The sequence below is a fragment of the Stegodyphus dumicola genome, chromosome 3 (genome assembly GCF_044657685.1).
Source record: "Stegodyphus dumicola isolate Sdum_Otavi_A_Nest chromosome 3, ASM4465768v1".
Taxonomy (NCBI): Eukaryota; Metazoa; Arthropoda; class Arachnida; order Araneae; family Eresidae; genus Stegodyphus; species Stegodyphus dumicola.
The window spans coordinates 154,224,770-154,245,644 of NC_140770.1; the positions used below are offsets into that span (position 1 = coordinate 154,224,770).

General features: G+C 30.8%; 1 protein-coding gene across 7 annotated transcripts in view; it reads left to right on the forward strand.

Annotated features, from left to right (window-relative positions):
• The window catches only part of LOC118194378 (uncharacterized), a 139,510-nt gene that overhangs the window by 40,971 nt on the left and 77,664 nt on the right, over positions 1 to 20,875 (forward strand). For all 7 annotated transcript variants that reach the window (XM_085813513.1, XM_085813515.1, XM_085813514.1 and 4 more), the window contains 4 exons: positions 2,300 to 2,432; positions 14,006 to 14,141; positions 14,501 to 14,622; positions 19,581 to 20,568. In XM_085813513.1, the coding sequence (XP_085669639.1) occupies positions 2,300 to 2,432; positions 14,006 to 14,141; positions 14,501 to 14,622; positions 19,581 to 20,568 (1,379 nt within the window). The remainder of the gene's footprint in view (positions 1 to 2,299; positions 2,433 to 14,005; positions 14,142 to 14,500; positions 14,623 to 19,580; positions 20,569 to 20,875) is intronic.

Sequence of the window (20,875 nt, forward strand, 5' to 3'; positions counted from 1 at the left end):
ACCTTCAGTTCTTTCCAAATGTGTTCTATGGGATTTAAATCTGGCGACGGAGGTGGTGTTTTTAAAAACTGTGGACAATTATAGAGACACCACAGGTGAACGTTGAGAGCCATATGCTTAGGATCGTTATCATGATTAAAAATAAAGTTGTTTCCAATACCCAAGTTTTGGGCTGATAATTTTAAATTGTCTCTTAAAATATTTAAATAAAGAGAATGATTCATTAATAAAGTTGATAAAGTTAAATTCATTAATAAAGTTTATGATTAAAAATAAAGTTGTTTCCAATACCCAAATTTCGGGCTTATAATTTTAAATTGTCTCTTTATTTAAAATATTTAAATAAAGAGAATGATTCATTATGCCATCAATAAATACCATATTACCTAGTACTGATGCTGCCATGCATCCACACACAAGAACACCTCCACCGCCATGCTTAACTGTTCCAATTAAGTTCTTAGAATGATGTTCCTCATTTTTTTTTTTTCTCCATACAGTTATTCGACCATCGGAACCAAAAATGTTAAATTTGCTTTAGTCAGCAAATAGGACATTATTCCAGTACGTTTTCGGGTGTATTTATCATTGATTTTACGAATGAAAGCCTAAGCTTTGTTTTTCTCACCAACAAAAATTTTTTTTACAGGCAGAATGCCCATGTAATCCAGCTTCTCTGAGAACTCGTTGAACAGTTTCAGGTGAAATTGAAGTAGAAAACTTTGCATTAAATTCTGCAGAAACTTTTACAGCACACGAATATGGGTTTTTCACAAATTTTCTAATAATAAATCTCTTATAACGTTTAGTTAACTTTCTCGGTCGACCATTTCTTACCTTGTTTTCAATCCGATTTTCTTCTTTAAAGTGTTTTATCACATACTGCACTGTACAATAGGATAAATTAACTAATTTAGCGATATTTCGAATTAATTTAACACTACTGTGGTGAAAAATTATCAATTTTTGAATGCTGTTTGTAATTTCTTTACGACTGCGACCCATTTTTCAATAATAAATAGAATATTATGAAGTAAACAATAAAAAATTAAAGCAAATGATTTTTTAAATGCAACCACAATGCAAAAATTTTAAAAAGCGGCAAACGGTAATTCCAATTTTGATTTTATCCAAAAATATTTCAGTGTATGAAGACTTTTGTGAGATAAAACGTTTGTCATTTTTTTATTATTAATTTCTTAAAAATAAAGTTTCCCTGTATTTTAAATATTTCATGTAATTTTGTTAGGAATAGAGTATAGATCTGATTATTAAAATCTCATTCGGAAAGTTTACTTTAAATTAAGGATAGAGCCCTATTTCAATGAAAACCATAAGTGTACGAGCACTTTTGGGAGCCACTGCATATCCATCATTGATATTCGGTGGAAAATATTCATGGGGCAACATATCCTACCCAAATAGAGTGGTGCCAGAAAATATTTAAATGGCAATTCAGGTATGTGCATACCACAAGTTTGTTTATGTGCACTTTCAAAATTCAACCCTTATTTTTCTGATTGTTTCTTTTCTTGCATCAATTATATGATTATATAATGTTTTTTTTTTTTTTTTTTTTTTTTTTTGTGTGTGTGTGTGTAAATAAGGAAAATGGAATGTTTATCTAGTGTAAAAAAAGGGGGTTTCACATTCTATGAAGTTGCATATTTGTATTTCTTAAACCGCCAAGTGCAATGTGTAAAACGGTAAGTATTATAATACGAATTGGAAGTTGTTTGAAAGATAACCATATGTCTTTAATAACAGCTATTTACTTATTTATAGTTGACTAATGTGCAGCAATAAAGTTATGCTGTTCTCTGATATTTTTTTAGTGAAAACTGATCCTTGTGTGCATGAGAAGAACAACAGTGCAGAAGATTACAGGTTTTCTCAAAGGGTTTTTTTTTTACTGAATTTTCTCGTATTTTAATTTTATTAATTGCTTTTTTGTCAAATTCTTAGTGCGGCGACATTTTGAAAATAACTTTTGTTTTGTCACATTAGCATAAATGAAAATAATAGTCTCCAATGATTTGGGAATGCCCTCCAAAATTGGCAATGATTTTTCACATCTTCATGGTGGTGAGAATAATCAGAAAGTACTAAAAAAAATTTTTTTTTAATTAGTTTGGTAGGTTGACACATCTGCTGGTGCCAGTTTAAGATTTTATTTAACTTTTAAGCATACCTTTATCAGATTTATAAATTGTCTTTTATTTTCAGTATGTAAATATTTTAAATACTTTTGTAAATGTAGTTTTTTATGTATAATTATTCTTGTAAATTTTATTATTAGCATTCTGTGAATTAAACAACTGTACAGAAAATAGTATTAAAATACCTGAAATAGAAAACTTACCAGAAATAGAACCTACAGTTTCTTCACAAGCTGATGTTAAATCTCCAAGCCCTGCCCCTTCCTGGAACCGGTATGTTGATTTATGCATTTTTTTTAGTTCTAACATTAATCTCAATTATTAACAATGAATGTCCTCCAAACATTGGTAGGTATTGCACCAATCTCTTCTGACTCAGCCCCCAGTATAAATGATTTTGGTAAGTGTTATTTCAGCTGTTTTAGATAGATAAAGTTAAACTGATATATATATATTTTTTTAAATTTAAACTGTAGATTTAAAAAAAAAAACTGATTTTTAAACGTAAAAGCTATTTTAAGTGATCCAAGTTTTTGAGAGTTGATTTATACCCTTGCAAATCATTACACCTCCCCTTCAATTCATACTAGTTCAATAAATTATTATAATCAATGTTAAATTGAATTAATTTGAAAATATAAAACTTTCTTGTTTGTAATTGTGCTAAAAGCTACTTTATATAGTAAAATATAGTGTGTATCTAATTTATTAAAAACTGAAGTTATTTTGCATATTATTCATATCAATCACATGCAGTTGTCAACTTTTTAAACTTTGACTATGGAGGTGACTATTTAGCTGATGTTTTAGCATGTTTGCATTTCAGCTGTGTCATTTCTTAACTCTATATCAGTATTGATAGAGAACCTTGAATTTTTAGGTTATAAAATTAAACAGAATGTCAAAAGCTTTGTAAATGAATGTTTAGCATTATACTATTATCGTACATATTGTACTGAATGTATATGAATAAAAAAGAAATGAAATTACTGTGTAACAATAGATGTGTTCTTTTAAATTAAGAGCAGATTCATAAATAAATTTATATTTTAAATTAGGCTTAATTTACTGTAATATGCTTAGATGATGGAAAATATGGTTATAAAAATTTTAATGAATGTGGTTATTTAAAATCCAAATGCAGAGTTGCCAACTCTTCCGATTTCTGACCATACTACCGCCAATCTGATTAATGAATTTCCCTTTCTTCTTAAAATTTCTCACGTTTTTTTTTATGTAGCTTGGCTTAATACTTCGTTAATTTGTCCGCAAAAAAAAGTGCAAGGACAAAAACTGTTTAAAGTTAAAAACTATAAAGTTTTTAAACGTGTTTATTTTCAGATATTAATTAGTTACTGTTTAAAGTTAATACATCATTAAAAAATATTTTTTTCTTTCTACATATTTTTATTATTTAAATAATTTTCTTGTTATTGAAAAATTCTCCTGAATTTTGAGTGTTGTAGGTTGGCAAGTATGCGAAATGGGTAAATCTACATTGTTCTACCTTGCTCACAGTTAACAGTTTGTAGCATTTTACTTTTGACTTTTGGAGGATAAGCTTTTGTTTGTGGTAATCAATGGTCAGTGCAAGTTTATAATGTGTTAATGGGTGACATGGCATTAACATGTTGATTGCTACGTGGGTCACTAGTAACTGACAGTATACTTTCTCTTTAGGCTACATCAGTCGCTGGTGGCTGATATTGTAGTTTTCATTCAGATCACATTCAACACTGCTGATTGATGATATATAATTTTTAAAATTATATTCTATCAAATTCTACACATATCTTTAGACCCCAGCATATCAATGAAATCAGATATGGCAGGCTAAATGTAGACAAAGCAGACTCAGTGCTTAATGTGTTAATACATCTTATCTGTGCTAGAGAGCACTGTCTTTTGATTTTAAATGAGTTTTGCTTATGTCCTTAGTTGTTTTGAGAAGTTGTTATCTGTGTGATGAGAATGCAATATAGATTTGTCCTATCAAAAAGGTATTATTGGATCTCCCAAACATGTCTCATAATATGAAGATGTTTTTAAGAGCTACACATGTTTAGTTAAATGTGCCAAAAATTTTGCCAGGAGTTTTGTAGTGATATATGGTTTTGAAATAGTTCCTGATATATCTTTATAGTACATTGTAAGATAGTGTCTCAGTATAAACCATCCTTGATGTAGATCTATTTGAAATTGATAAAACAGAAGTTCGCTAATTCTGTTTTTAATTGGTCGATTAAAATTAGCTTTCATGGTCCGAGCAGACATGAAATGTTGGCAAATACTCGACGCTAAAATAAACGGCATAAAACATCAAAAAAATTAAGGTAATAAATATCATTTGTTATCACAGGTGTACTGCGTTCGATATTTTAAAGAAAATAAGATTTTTTCATTAATTTATGAATTTATTGAAGAATTTAGAATTTTTCTGTATTTATATTCTTCTTGATATTAATTAATTTAGAGGTGACTGAAGATATGCAATATTCGAATTAATTTATTACAGTAAAGATAGTTTTCCTTTGATTTATTCCTATCTGCTATGACTTTGTAGTTATTTTTGCATCAATTACTTGATGCAGTTTGTGTAAATCATGTAGGTAAGTATGTATGTTCTTATTCCTGGCATTGCCAGTCCACTTCATTTCTGTTGAGGTTTAAAGAAGCAGAAATTATTGGCAGCTTTTTTAAAGATTATCAACTGAAGCCATAGATTAGGGCAATATCTCAGTATTAGTTTTTTCCCCCCTATTTTTAGTATTCATGTTTTTTTTCCTCTCTATTTTATACATGTGTGCATGTGCACATGCGGGTCGTATTTATAAAATCTTTAAAATAGTGACTCTTTTTTTTAACCAAGATTTTGGGGGCAAGATTATCTCATTCCCTATTAAAGTTAAATTTGGTTACCAAATTAATGGGCACTGGAACATAAGTTAGCGTTTTTGTTCCATTATTGTTGTTGTTAATATACAGGTTTTAATTTTTCTGTGATGGCAACCTCTTTATAATAGTTGTTTACTAAACACATTGTAATTTATTTTTTGAGCAGGTGGTTTTTAGCATGGCACTGTAGTAGATGAACTCTGAAGTAAATTGGTCAGAGTGTGTTATATCTACAGTGTTATGTTCTGTTGATTATTTTTTTACTTAAATATTATGAAAAATTTTCATGTTTCCTTAAGAATACTGAGTCAGGTTTTTTATTATACTCAAATTGTGTTTGTTGCTTCGTTTGCTAAAATTTGGATGTGCTTAATATCTGATTTATGTATGGACAAGCAGGGCGTGCCCGAGTCTTTTCTTTCTGAAGTCTGAAGGGCCTCCAAATAGTCCTTTTAATATTTATTATTATGTTTTTTAAATTTCATTTCAGACTTTTAACCAAAAACAGGTACAAAATTTTAAGTATCTTGATTTAGTTTTCATTTCTTTCTTCAAAAAACAAGTATGGGCTTATATCATTAAATTCATATGTATTTTCACAATTTTTAAAGCAAGAAAGGCAAGCTTCTCTGGATGGTAAAATAAATCTGCAAAAGAAATTCTTTCACGAGGAAAACAAATTTAATTCTTAAATTCTACATTTTATTCGTGTAATTATTATATTGATAAACAGTTTCTTTTTGTCTTTTCTAATTTGTCTTATCTTTGTAATTTAATTCCTTAAAATTGGAACAAAACCAGAAAAATTCATTGAGTTCATCTTTTTGACATTTTCTTCCACAAAAACGCATCCGATGGTTTAAAATGTATAAACTCGTATTTTATACATTCTAAGTAACCTGAAACCATAAAAAAACAAAACATATACAAAAAAAGGAATTTTTTGTTTGTTTAAATTAATTTTTATAAAGAAAAGTATTGAATTATAAGGCTATTTCATGAAGTACTTTATACAATTTATATCAGTAATTTTTACAACATTGAAAAAAACTGGAAGGAGGAGTCCCCATAAGAGTTTTACCCCAAGCCTACAATTTTATAAATTGGCCGTGACTAAAAGCATTTTATTCTGCAAATGAAATCTGTTAAAACATGAAATGGTAAAGTCATTTCTTTGGTAAACTCCCTCATTCCTAAAGAGTTGTATAATTCATTTAAACTGCTATTTTAACTATTTCTTGCACATATTACATGTATGATGTGGAATATCGTGTTAGCTGTATCAGTTGCAAATACATGTGCTTATATCAACTAGTTACGTCTATCTTATAAATATAATTTATGAATACAGCATTTTAAGTGTGTGTCCTTTTCAGGGTAAAGTGTATATAAAGTATTTTGATATGAACATGTAAAAAAAAATAATATATTATTGCATTATTTTTAGCAGTATTTAGTTTTTAAATTTAGTAGGATTTAATTTTGTAATTACTGCTAGCATTATGAAGTTACTATATTTTCAATAACTGAAATTGTCTTTTGTCCGTATGCTTGTATTTTATTATAATCATTCTAAGTTGCTAAAATATTTAAAAAAATCTGCAACATATATTTATTCATAAGTTATACTACATTATCTTAATAAACTGCATTAATGTTGTCTTAATAAGCACCTGTGTTCCTTCATGTGAACATTAACTTTTAATTACGTAATTATTTTTTAATGATATTTTGCTTTCTAGTAACTATGAAAGTTTAAAATTTTTATATCTGTTGAAGTGTACATCGTACTGAATAAATGAAGCTTAACAATTTTCTAATATGTCCTGACATTTACCAATGCCATGTACTGAAAATCTGAAATGTAAATGGATCTACATTTATTAGACAAAATATGCAAACTTCTGACCTTCGCTAACAATTTGTGGCACCTGTAGTATTGGTCAGTGTTAACTGGTAAAAATGAGCTGAAACAAGTTTAATTCTCTATGCGTGTTGTGACTTATCTAACTTGTCTGACAATAACATCAGCTGGTCTCATTTGCAGATCTTTTGTGCATTTTATTATTTAATATAAACAGCAGATATTTAGCATGATTTTTTTATATAGCATAGTAAGTGATAGTTATATGTTAAATGGTTTAGCAAAGTTAATCATAAAAAAAAAGACAAAATTTTTTATGTCAATGTATAACATGCTATTGAAAGATATGAAAACAGTAGGCTGTAAATAGTCTAGTCACTGCAAATATTTGATATCTTGAGCTGTTTTAAATATACCTTACTCCTTGTTATAACTAAGCTAGAATGTAAGAGGTTTGAAATAAGTTCAAATCACTATAGGAAATTAAATGCATTTTTAATCATTGATGGTACGTACCATATTTAATTATGTAGTCTTCATTTTTTTTTATATAATTTCACAGCCTATAAATTTTTTTATACTTGCAGTTAAAGGGAGGGAAAGGAAGAATTTAATGATTAATAAAATATATAAACAAATGTACTAGCATTACTCTTATTAGTTTGTTTTTGTTACCATATTTACTCGCATCCCCGAACCTCCCCCCCCCCCCCCGCTTTTTTTTATTAATCTGTCAATAATTTTGACATTGTTTTTATAAATCATAAGCTTCTGAATCATTTGCTAAAGACATTATAGGGAATATATGCAAGTAAATTTGATATTATTATTACTCTATATTTTATGATGCTGCATAATTTAACACTTCGTGATCAGTCTCCAGATGTTTTTTAGTTTTGGTTTGTAAAAATTCTTCTTTTTGATTTTTTTTTGTTTGTTTGTTTGTTTGTTTGTTTCCTGTAATAGTTATATTGAGATTTGTTCATTTCATCTGACTTGCACTAGGTTTAACATTGCTCATTCGTTTCAGCATATTTTAATACTAATTATATTAGATCTGTATCATAACTCTGAGCACCCTCATCTTCTCATTGGCAGAAAAAAGGTAGAAAGTACATTGACTAACTTAACAGTTTCATTTTCAAAAATAATATACTGTCTGAACGTAAAATTAACCATAAAAATAAGATACAAATATTGTAGAAATAGCTGAAAATTGTATCACTAGTACCCATAATATTGTGTGTGCTAGAAATAGATCCGAAGATCAATAGTTACATTTGATATTTACAACTGCTTAGCACTTTTGGCCAGAAAGAGTGGTATACATTCTACATATTACAAAATAGAGCAAGATTAAGAAAATAAAGGTCTTATTTTCTTCTGTCATTTTGAATACATTCTAGAGAATGCAGTCTTTATTTGCTATACTCATTCCATCGTTTCATCTCCAAACAACCAGTTTACGCTTTTTGTTATTCTACTGTTTTTCTTTAACCATCTGACTCGCTAGATGGAAATGCAGAGTTGCCAACTCTCCCGATTTACAATATATTTCTCCCAACTTTTTCTTATTCTTAAAATTTCTCACGATTTTTATGCAACTTGGCTTAATACTTTGTTATATGAATAAAAAAAAGTGCTTTTGGATGTCTGAAAGCAATTGAATTTTCTCTACATTATATCTAAAGAAAAACCTTGCGAATCAGATAGCTTCTGCTTTGTGAGTGAGAGCATTATACGTATCCAGAAACGTCGTTCTCTAGTTCTCCAATGGGCTTCGAGCTCCACTGCGTGTCAGCTGGCATATATTAGCCAATGAGGACAAAGCAAGCTGTTATTTGGACATTCTTTAGCTATTTCGTTCATTTTATCCTGAGTTGTGTGAGTACACATGCCTTAGGGAAATAGTTTTAGAAATTATCATCTTTTGTTACATCTGCGAGAAAGGTGAAATATTCGTGTACGTTTCAAAAATCGTACGCATTTGACTTTCCTTCCATTATTTCCTCAAGAAAATGTAATAAATTTGCAATGTGTACCGCCTGTCGTTGCGATTTTTCGATTTCGCGTGGTGTAAGGGCGGATGTTTTCAAACATGTGCGTACACAAAAACACAAGGATAACATGAGTTGTTTTTAAAAAAACGAAAAATTAAATTTTTCATCGGAAACAAAGGACCAAAAAGTTATTAATGCAGAATGTCTGTGCTCTGCCGTTTTACTGGAACACAACCTGCCACTGAATGCATCGGATCACACTGCAGCTTTATTTAGAAAAATGTTTTCCCGATAGTGAAATCACTAAGAAATACTCAAGGTGCAAGAATCAAAACAGGAGCAATTGTTAAAGAAATGGGTTTGAAAAGTAAATCTTCAGTTATTGATTGCATTGAAACAGCTCCGTTTTGCCTCTCTATGGATGGAAGCAATAATACCGATTCAAAACTGTATCCAATTGTTGTTTCTTTTTTTGATCCAGAGTCTTCAGAATTGAATGCAGTTTACTTCATGTTCCCACTTTAGAAGGACATTTGACAGGCTTTAATATAGCACAGCTAATTATTAAAACTTAAAAAGAAAATGCAGGCCCTCTGGATAATTGCTTAGCACTTGGTGCCGATAATGTACCAGTATTGGTAGGCTTGGAAGACTGGTGTTGCAGGCATCTTAAGAAAGGAAAATTCAGATTATGAGGTGCACTTGTCACCTCTTAAATTTAGCAGCTGAAAAAGGGGCAGCTTCTTTACCAATAAATGTGGATGAACACATTGTTGATATTTATTATTATCTTGAAAGGAGTTCTAAAAGGAAGGAAAAATTGAAACAGTTCCAACAGCTGCATAACAGCAGTTTACAATTAGAAAACTTGGATGAAATTATAAAATCAGCTAGGATCGACACCCAGTGGAGTTTAATTGGAAAGCTGAAAGGTGCTGATGGAATTTTACAATATAGTGAACTGTCTAGAATTGTGTTGGGCATCTTGACAGTTCCCCATAGTAATGTAGAATGTGAGAGGATTCTCAGTGTTGTTGCGAAAACGAGGACTAAATTTAGATCTAATATTAGTGATGACACATTAGAAAAAATTTATTAGTGAAAGCAGGCTTACTTGGCAATTGCTGTGAACAAAATTATGAAGTTTCTTTCTTAAAGAAAGCAAAATCTGCCACTGTTTATAACATTTGTACGAAAACTGATTAAAGTGTCTTTTTTTTTTTTTTTTTTTCCCTTAAACCATGCAAGTAATAAAAATGTTTTTTATGTGAAGGTATTTTTGTGTTACTTGCATTTAAGAATTAGTTACGATTTAAAGTTAATTCATTATTAAAAACTATATTTTTATCATTTAAAAAGTCTTTTTAACATTGGGAAAAAATCTCCTGATTTTTGAGTGTCGTAGGTTGGCAAGTATGGAAATGGGACTAAATGTTGCCCAATTACCCATGTAGCAATTTACTGTAATTTGAAATTCTGTCTCTTTCCCCCCTTCCCAACATGAAAAGCAAAAATTTTGGCCTTTGCTTAGACTCTGAGGCTTCAACAGACAAACAAGTGCATTTTCAATGGATATTGGAAATGTATTTGTAAAAATTATGAATCTAAGAAATTACAAAAATTGTTTGTTCTTGTAAGGAGTGATCTTAGGAATAAATCAAGTTCCTGTATCATATCCTAAAAATACTGGTAAGATATGTGGCTAAATATCAGTGTTTTCTTTCTTTATTTTAGTAACTTGTGTAAGTAATTATTAAATAAGTTATTAAAATAGTCCATATGGTCACTTTTATAGGTGTTGATCAGTAAATTTTAGCTGTTGGTATAATCTCAAAACATAAATATCTCATTACATATCATGGATTTGTGCCTTTCAGCATTGAAAGGTATAATTTCAGTGAATCATATAAGCTGCATTTTGTTATATAACTTCTTGCCACCTCCCCAACAACCAAAAAATTCCTCTAAAACCATCTCCGAGACAACTGCAGTATTCTTCTTTTAAAAAAGCCATTATCTTTGTTTGTAAAGAAGTTATTGTATGCCATGTGGCAGTGCAAAAAAAAAAAAAAAAAAAAAAATTAACTCCAGGCAAGTCAGAAAATTTTGAAATGACTTGAAGAGATGAAAATCCAAGGGGGTAGGATCTAATGAATATGAAGAGGAGTGGCATGAAACATCCCAACCATACTCAAAAAGTTTTTGCCAGATCTTCATCAAAATGTGGGGCCAATTAGTGTCATCATGGAAGTAGATAAGACCTCAAGAATTCGTCAATTCTGTGTGATTTTCTTTTATTTATACTTTTAGAACTGCCATTTGAGAGCAGTATTTTTTTAAAATTTATTGTCTAATTTAGTGGCATCAGTTCAGAGTATATGATTTCATTATTATCTTATCATACACAAGAATTATTTTTGGGGGTTGCAGCTGCTCTCTAAATATTACCATTCTTTTGGCTTAGGCCATGATATTTTTTGTAACGTTATTTTTAATATCCACTTCTCATCTCCGGTAATAAGCCATTTAAAAAAAAAGCTTTTTTTTTTTTTTTCCGTTTAGCAAAGAATTTCATGCTGTAATTCCAGCAAACGTATTCTGTTCTGTTAAAGTGTGCGATATGCATACATCATAGCAGCTTGCATGCAAAATCTTGAAATGGAAATGTACTGTACTGTTTTAGATATTTAACCTGTTGATAGTTCCTGAACTGTATAACAGTGTTGTATTGTTTACAGAGGATGTTCATCTGATGAAAACATCATTTTCAAGGCCAAAATTTCCACGTTTCTGAAACCACTTTAGAACTGTGTTGTCCATATATCGCATAAATTTTACAAGCAGTCTCAGTAGAATTTTTTCTTTTTTTTTAATATAAAAGCTTAATATGATGAAAATGAAGTTTTGGTTTCTGATTTCTTTGCACTGCACTGAAATATTATGCCATAGCACATGCTAGAATTACACACTGTGAGCAGAAAAGACTTTAACTTTGATCAAGATCACCCCTTATCAGCAGCATTAAGCCTTTCTCCGATCTTTTATGTTGTCAGAAAAGGATCTTGCACCAGCATGCTCGTAAAAGCATCGTTGTCAATCAAAGATGTTCACCCAGAATGTGGCTTATCAGAAAGATCAAAATCAACTGTTTCAAACTTTTCGAACCAACTTCTGCAAGTCCTATCAGAAACTATACTTTCACCAAATACTTTCAATAAATTTCTACATACTTCTGCACCATTTCTTCCTTGTTGAAATTTGTATAAAATACAGTGGCCCAAATAAACTTTATCAGTCGCCATATGTATACTATTGCTTCACACTTAGTACTAACATGAATCAACTTTGTTTTAGTTTATTTGGTACATCAGTATATATACATTAAACGATAAAAACAGAGCCAACATGCGCCAAATAAACATGTGTTTGCATGTCAAAAATTGTTGTCATGAAACAGACAGAACTTTCTAGTAGACCGATTATATGTCCTAGTATCATGTTTCATTTGCATTATTTGCTGCTTTACATAATTGTATTAGTCTTGGAATGTGGATGCTGGAGTATTCCTGTGTATCCATTCAATTCCTCTTTGAATGCTAATTTTTTTTCCTGCCGTGCATGGATTGAAAAGTTTAAAGACTGTCGTTATTTCTCTTATTGATATTAGACTTGAAAACCCTTTAGTGGGTTTATATATATATATATATATATATATATATATATAAATCGTAATTTGTCAGAGATGTGATTAAGTATTAAATTAAACTTAGAAGGGTGATAATGTAACATTCAAAATGTGTGGCATCCTAATGTTAATGATGCCATTTCAAAAAATGTAAATATATGGGTGCTGAATGAACCATGTACTTACACATCGTCCACTACTGTTATGGTTAACAGTATTACCACATGGACAGTAAATGTCCTGAAATTTCATTTGCATAAATACATGAAGGGGGGTGGGAAACTGGCTTTGCTCAGGAAACAATGACTTTTGCTCCAAGACAAAGCTTACCCAGGCTTAGTTACTGTTGTATTGCTATCATTGTATGAAATCTATAGGACGGCACATGGAGGGTTTAGTGCCTCTAGATTTCTGGGCACTTTGAACATTAAAAGACAACCAATTATGCTAAAAAAGGTCATGTGTAGAGGAGAAATTGGGAAAACATTATAGCTACAGTACTAATAGAATTTTTATTTGTTTCTGAATTGAATAATAAAATGCCATAAAAAATGCAGTTCATTGTGAAGGACTCTAGTCTGGAAATAAGAGAATATGGAGCTATTTATTCGTGCGATTCTGAATAAAAGACTTGAGCCTGAAAACTTCTCTAACAGCTCTTGTAATTAAAATTACAAAATTTCTCTTGATTGTCATTCTACCTGCTAAAATCATTGCATGCTAGTAGTTCATCTTTGTGTTTTTCCCATGTATAACCTGAGTATGATTTCATTTCCTTTAGAATCTTCTGTAAAGGCATACCATGTACTAAAATTTGATGAGCTTATTAGAGCTATCATTAAAACATTTTATGATTAGTATTATTTAAGTTTTATTAAGTGTAGTTGTTAATGACATATTTAGAAGTTCAATTTCTCTTAAGGTCATTATGTAATTAATATTTAAGGCATTCATTACTTTATTAGTTTTCCCCCTTATTTTTTTTTAATATTGTTAAAATCTTTTTGTACTTATATTTGTATTTCCTAATAAAATTTTGATGATATATTTTTATTTTTCTGATAAAAGCAACACATATTTAGGTCTTTTGTAAATGGTTTTCCATTAAATAATTTGGCATTTGGTTTTATTTGAGGGAAAATAAATGTTGCTTTAACTTCACATTAAATATTATCATTGGTGCTGATCTTCCATCACAGTTCTTCCTTTGAAGTTTATTTCTGAAGTATTTAATACGAAATTTTTTTATTAAATCATGCTTGAGTTCCATACTGGTTGATAAAAGAAAAATATATTGATTTTTCATTTAGTAGCCTTTTGAATTGTGTAGGAAATCCTTTTCTTTATGTAGTGGCATCGCCTGAAAGTGTGATAATTACATAGGGAATCCTTTTCTTTGTAGAACATCGTCACCTTCAGCAGGAGGTGAGTCTGTCACTGACTCGTGCATGCTCAAGGATCGTCCCGAAACGAAAGCAGCTTTAATTCGGAAACCATCACAAATGCCTCATATTATATATCATCCGAGACCTAGCGCTGTATGTATTGTTTTATCTATATGTTTATCATACCTCTACAGTTGACTTATATTAATTTCGTCAAACACCTCTTGTATATGTGTATATCTTAAAAAAATAACAGTTCCTTTGGATGGAAATTCTAAGGTAAGTTTTCATAAACAAGTGTTGAGTTCTGTTAAAAAGAAAAAGTAAGTGCATTTTTTTATAAAGTTATACGCATATTGTCTTTTAATGTTAGAAATGGGTAGTCACTTTTCTTAGCTAAAGATGTTGCAGGATGAATACTGAGGTTGGTATACCCTGTGTACATTCGGAAGCACATTTCATCTTTTTGAAATTACTGTAAATGTCTTTAAGTTGTGCTGTTTGATTTTTAGATTTGCACATATGGCATGAGAGAAACTAAACATGGATTAGTTTTGACCAGTTACCGCTCTGATTCTGTGAGAGAAGCCTTGCAAAAAGCTATTGAAGAAGAAAAACTCTATCTGCAAAGACGGTATGTGTTTATATATAGCTGAAAAGTCTTAAAAATTTGGGGATCTTTAAAAAGAAACTTATTTTCATAACAAAAAGTCTCTTAAAACTCATATAAAGAAATTATTTCAGAAATTTATATCAAGAGGATATCTCTTCTCTCGCTCTCTCTCTCTCTCTCTCTCTCTCTCTTTTTTTTTTTTTTTTTTTACATTTTGAAGAAATAATCTTTTTTAGGGTGTTAATTACAACTATTTTATACCATAAATGTCATAAATAAAATAGATTTCTAACATTAAAAAAATTGGTTGATTGTAAAATTTATATTTCATGTGTACACTAATGGTGTGCATCCCGTTAGTAGAAAACTACTAACTTTAATTTGGCAATATTCCTTTTTATTCCTGTGTAAAGTAAATTAGCTTAGAGTTGCTGTTGTAATGCTAGTTTTACTTCATTAAACATTAGAACTTGCAGCAACACAGAATACACGTCCTCAATCAGCAGTCATTGCGAGTGTGATATGCACCCCCACAATTTTATATAGGTTATTACATCTTTAGTTAATAGAGGACACAGAGAGGTGAATGGCATGTGCTGGCAAAGCAAGACGAAAGCCGAAAGTAAGTATGCATTTGGAAGCAGCAAAATATATACTGCCAGTTGCTTGTTGAAACTTTTATCTTTGATTGTATAAAAAGTATCCACAGTGATATATTAATTTTGAGATGATGGATTAAATAGGATAGGACAGGGATCGGCAACCTTTTGAGTCGAAAGAGTCAAAAATTTCAAAGTTTTTAAAGAGCCACAAAATGTTTTATTGCCAACAATAAATATTACTCTCATAAAGTTTTTTGATAAAAAAAAACTAATCCATTTATTCATAAGAAAAAAATATTTATTTATTCATATATAAATAGTGTTTTTCACAACAAATTAGGTAATATATGTAGGGCATTATTAGATAATTTTTTTATTATTTAAGTAAAAAATTAAACATTTACTTACAACACTATAACAAACAACTGAGCTAACAAATTCAATGGGAGAGATGACTTTGCATGGTTATTCAAGTAGAAAATTTAAACTTGACAAAACAATGTAACTTGTACTTAAAATAAAAAAACAATAACAATAAAAAACAATAAAAAAAACGTTTGAGCAAACAAATTCAATGGGAACATTGGCTTTGCATAGTTTTAGAAAGTTTGAATAAATTTGGCTCATAGCGTTATGTTTTAAGTTTCCAACACGACTCTAAATTTTTATTTGTTAGTTGACCTCTTACTCTACTTTTAATTATATTCATGCAAGAGAATGCTTGCTCACAGGAATAATATCGATCCAAAAATAGTCAGCACTCCAAATGCCAACTTCTTCACCTCACTGTAGCAATCTGGAAGACTATTCTATATGTTGAATACAAGTCCCTCAACTCGCGGTATTTCTTTTAAAGCTGTCTTTTAAAGCTTTTTGTTGTGTTATGTATATACATTTCTGGACCTCCAACTCTTCCAACTTGCTTTTCATCTCTGTAATTTTCCACTCCACAAAGCTTTACTTTTTAAATCAATCAATTGCATTTCTAGAGATCCAGTATCGATTCCAAATGGGTCAATTTCGTTACTATTTGTGTTGAGAGAATTTACTATGAATGCTAGAGTGATTTTGTTGGTTTTGAATTGCTCAAATCTGTCAGCAAATTCATCTTTAATTTTTTTATAACTGTGCTGAAGTAGTTCGTGTCAACAGTTGCACTGGTTTTATCGCGATATTGCTTTAGAAATTGAAAACGAAGCAATTTACCGCTGTGAATATCTTCTGCAAAAAGAATTAATTTTTCTTCAAAATAAACCAATTCTTTTACCAAAACATAGGCTGTGTTTCCTTTTCCTTGCAGTTGTAGATTCAGCTCATTTAATTTCGCTGTGACATCCACCATAAAGTAAAATTTTTGCAATCATTTGTCATTCTCTAATTCAGGGTGATTAATGCCTTTTTCATTTAGGAATGTATTTATTTCATTCAAGCACAAAGCATAACGTTTCAGCACCTTTCCTTTGAAAGCCATCGCACTTTATTGTGAAGAAGAAGGTCAGAATACTGAGTCTCCATTTCGTTTAAGAATTCTTTAAACTGACAATGGTAGAGTGCTTTTGACAAGATGCTGTTAACAATCTTGATTAACAAATTCATGACCTCAACTATTTCGGCCAAAAATGTTTAAGCGCTTCTTGGTGTATTATGCTGTGAAACATAAGAATTTTATGGTTTATTTTTCTCTGAAGAATCTTTGTTGCCCCTTTATTTTTCCCTGTCATACTTCTGGCTCCATCAGTTGCTATTGAAACGATTTTATTTAAATGGATCTTATTGTCTTCAAGGCATTTTTGCACGGCATTCGCTATATCTTCCGCTCTATTTTGTCCCGAGAGCATTGGGAAGACGTAAAGCTCACAAAAAGGGCAACTTGTGCCGTGTCTTTTATGTCGCAAGACTCGTCTATAGCAAGTATAGGAAGGCTGAATATCTTCCACCTGCAAATATCTTGCATTTGAAGACATTTTAGCTATTCTATCTTGTACTGTTTTAGCAGATAGTGGCAAATCTTTGATTTTTTTTCAAAGTTTCTGGTTTGTTTTTGAAATCACAAAGCAATTCTTCAGATGCACGTATGAAGCAATCTTTGACTACTCACCATCTGTGCATGGTTTGCCTTTTTTTGAAATTTCTAATGATACCGCAAAGCTTGCCAGATTAACATTACTTGTGGATTGCGTCCAGTTACTTAACATGGAACTTGATTGCTGTTTTTGTTTTTGGAGCTCGTCAACATCCTTTTTTCCGTTCTTCACCGGCTGGATATTTACTAGCAAACTGAGTATGTTTTTTAGTGAAGTGTCTCTCTAAATTTGATTTATTATTGTGTGCGAGTTAAATGAGACAAGTTGGAAGGCCATCTGAGTTGCATATGAAAGCGAACGACTGCGTCCAATCCCGATTGAATTCTCGATGCTCTTCTTCAGTTCTTCTTCTTCTTTTTTTTTTTTTTTTTTTTTTTTTTAAATAAAATAAATAATAGTTGCGTATGGAACTAAAGAGCCGCAGGTTGCCGACCCCTGGGATAGGAGAAATAGCCAAAATAAAAGGAGGAATAAAAAAGATCATGGCTAAATTAAAGTTAGTAGTTTTCTTTCATATTTTATATCTTGCCATATGTATTTTTTAATTTTGTTTCAACATACATAATACACTTTTTTAATATTTTGTACTATATTATTACATACAAGAACAAGTGCTGAAACTTTTCAAATTAAATTTTTTAAGTTGCTCTATATTCAAGAGTAAAAAAATTATTTTCATAAATTGGCAACATTAAATATTACATTATTAATTTAAGGGGAGAGGAAATTTCGTTAAGATTTTTCATACATATATCTATCTTGATCAGCCAAAATATCATGATATAACCTCCTAATAACCATGTTTGATGTGCAGATCAGCTAAAACCCATCATAGCATGGATTCTGTAAGTTCTTGATAAATGTCAAGAGAAAATTTATGTCAGATTTGCAGATACAGATTGTGTTCCTCAAACCACTTTAGCATAATTCTCACTTTGTTATCAAAAGCATTGTCCTTCTGAAAGAATCCATATATTATTGAAGAAGGCAGAAGCCATGAAAATGGTCAGGGATGATGTTTACATAGCTCACAGAAGTCATAGTATGTTTTATAATAACCATTGATCCCAAAAACACTCAGAAGAATGTTTCCCAGGGCGTACCTCGACAATTGCCCTGTTTACTTCCTGAACATGTGTTGGCCAACTATTCACGTATAGGACTGCATACCTAGCACAGATATCAATGTGATATGAAAGAAATCATGATAAATCGATTGTTTCAGCTGTTTTCTATTGTTGCATGGTCCATTCACAAAGTTCACAGCCCTACTAATGTTATAAATGTAGAGTAAATGCAATGTTGTAACGTACAGACATGCATGTCATGTCACTTATCCAACAGTGAACAGTGTACACAAATACACCGTTATCGAGAGTGGAAGTTTACGAATACTAAACAAAAAATCCCATTTCGAAGATTCTCATTTAAGCCTTTTTGGCACGCTACCTTTTAAAGTCGGAGTTTTGATTTAAAAAAAAAAAAAAAAAAAGATAGGCAGTCTAATTAGGTCTAGAGGAGTACACAAGTAAAAATTTGTGAAGATAGCACTTATCGTTTTAATTCTGTGGGTTTGAATAGAGCTTCAAAAAAGAATGCTGAAACGAGCATTGTTGTCAATGAACTGACCGATGAGATGCGGAGAAACAAAGAATACAGACTCTCAGTTGTCCTAGATTATCGGTGAGCAAGCCCGGTCTGGGCACACCTAGGGTTCGCCATTTGATTTTGGGCAAGATTTCAAGGTAAAAATTTAAAACTAATATAGAATAAGGAAATTAGCATTCAGCCATAAAAATAACATCAAAATTTCTTTTCAAACAATTCCTTTTACACCCTTCAAAAAAAGTCTGGAAGATTTCTTTGAAAAATGAGGGTTTTAAAAAACTAAACATGGCTAAAATATATGGACTAGTTTATGTTGAGCTTCCATCTACTATAAATAAAGAAGGTTCATAGTAACCTATAACTTTTTTTCATTCAATTTTTCTGTGCATACAGAAGGAAATTTTTAGGTGTGTCTAGACCAGACACACTGTGCCGCTTATCCCTGGCAGTCATTAAATAACATCTTGTCACATGTTATCTGCATTTTTCTGGTAAGCGCATTCTCATGGTCTAAGATGGTCATAATATTCTGGCTAATATATATAACTATTTAATTTTTTAATGGCAGATTCCTCTATAAGATGTTATTCGGTGATCTGAAATTCACAAATTTCAAGGTTTTATTGGGGGGAGGGAAGCCATTTTAGGTCAGTTTAATTCAGTATTTTAATTTTTTCTCTCTTAGGAAAGAAAATTCTGACCTCAGCATGAAGTCTAAACCTGCCTGTGAACTTGCCATGTCTTCAGAGCTTACGCATTCATTAACAAACAGGAAGGCTGTGCCCAAAAGTGAGCTTTTATCATGCAATGTTCCTGAAAAAAACATTGTATCGACGTTTGCATCTAAACCATCTGACATAATATGTACTACAGGATCTGATATTCTGTCATACACATCTGCCTTTAGAAATGAACATGTGTCTTTTAATAAATTACAGACTCTTAGGAATATTGTTACTTCATCTGGAACTAGTGTTGTTAATAGTCACCTTAAAGCTTTTCCAATTTCAAGCATATCAAAAAATAGTGATAGAACTACTCCGAAAATTGTGCAGAGGTATATAAATCCTTCTTATGTTACAGGTTCTGCCAAAAGTCCAGAAAATGCAACTCCATCTAAAAGAATAAGATTCAGTTTGCCACAAATTTATGAGCCTGCTGCAGAATCTTCCACAAGACATTTAACTCGTGCGTCTACCTTTTCTTCTCAGGCTCTGAATCATCTAATAGCACCTCTCACGTTTAATAATATTGTGCATGCCAAAACTCATCCTAAAGAAAGTTTTCCAAATTTTGAAATAAATAAGCTCAATAATGAAAGAAAAGAAAACTCTGCCCGTAAGTCACTGTTGACTTACGTAGGTGGGTTTGAAGAGGATCATACAGGTTTTATATGTTCTTTTAAGTCAAGATTTCCAGTTAGCAATAAAAATCAATTTGTATGCAGTTTTAGTGGTCCCTGTGAACTAGAAAATACAAAAGTTAATGTAACTTCACCAAGGAGAACATTAAATATGTGTGAAAATACAGAAATTGAGAGGACAGAAGAATGTTCATTTGAAGTCTCTAGGACTTCCGAAAATCATTCATCCTTTTCTTCGGTTCCTTCTAAATCATATAATCGTAGTTCTGTGTCATCTGTTGTTTTAACATCTGAAAATAAAACGCACTCAGTAAGTATGCTTCCTATCCCTTATACTTGGATCTTGTTTGTGTTATGTTATTTCAGACATGCTTCTTTTGTGTGTGTGTGTGTACGCTTGTGTGTGCATTTTTTAAACATTTGGGTCTTGGGTAACAATTTTTTTTTTTTTTTTTTTTTTTTTATAATGATTCTTGTTTATTTTTATGTCGTTTTTCATTTCAGAAACTAGAATGAATCTAACGTAATTTCTAAGAATAACTGAAATTTTTTAATACATTCATTTAGTTACATATTTATATTAAAATTAAAGACAGTATTCGCTGTTAAGTCATAGA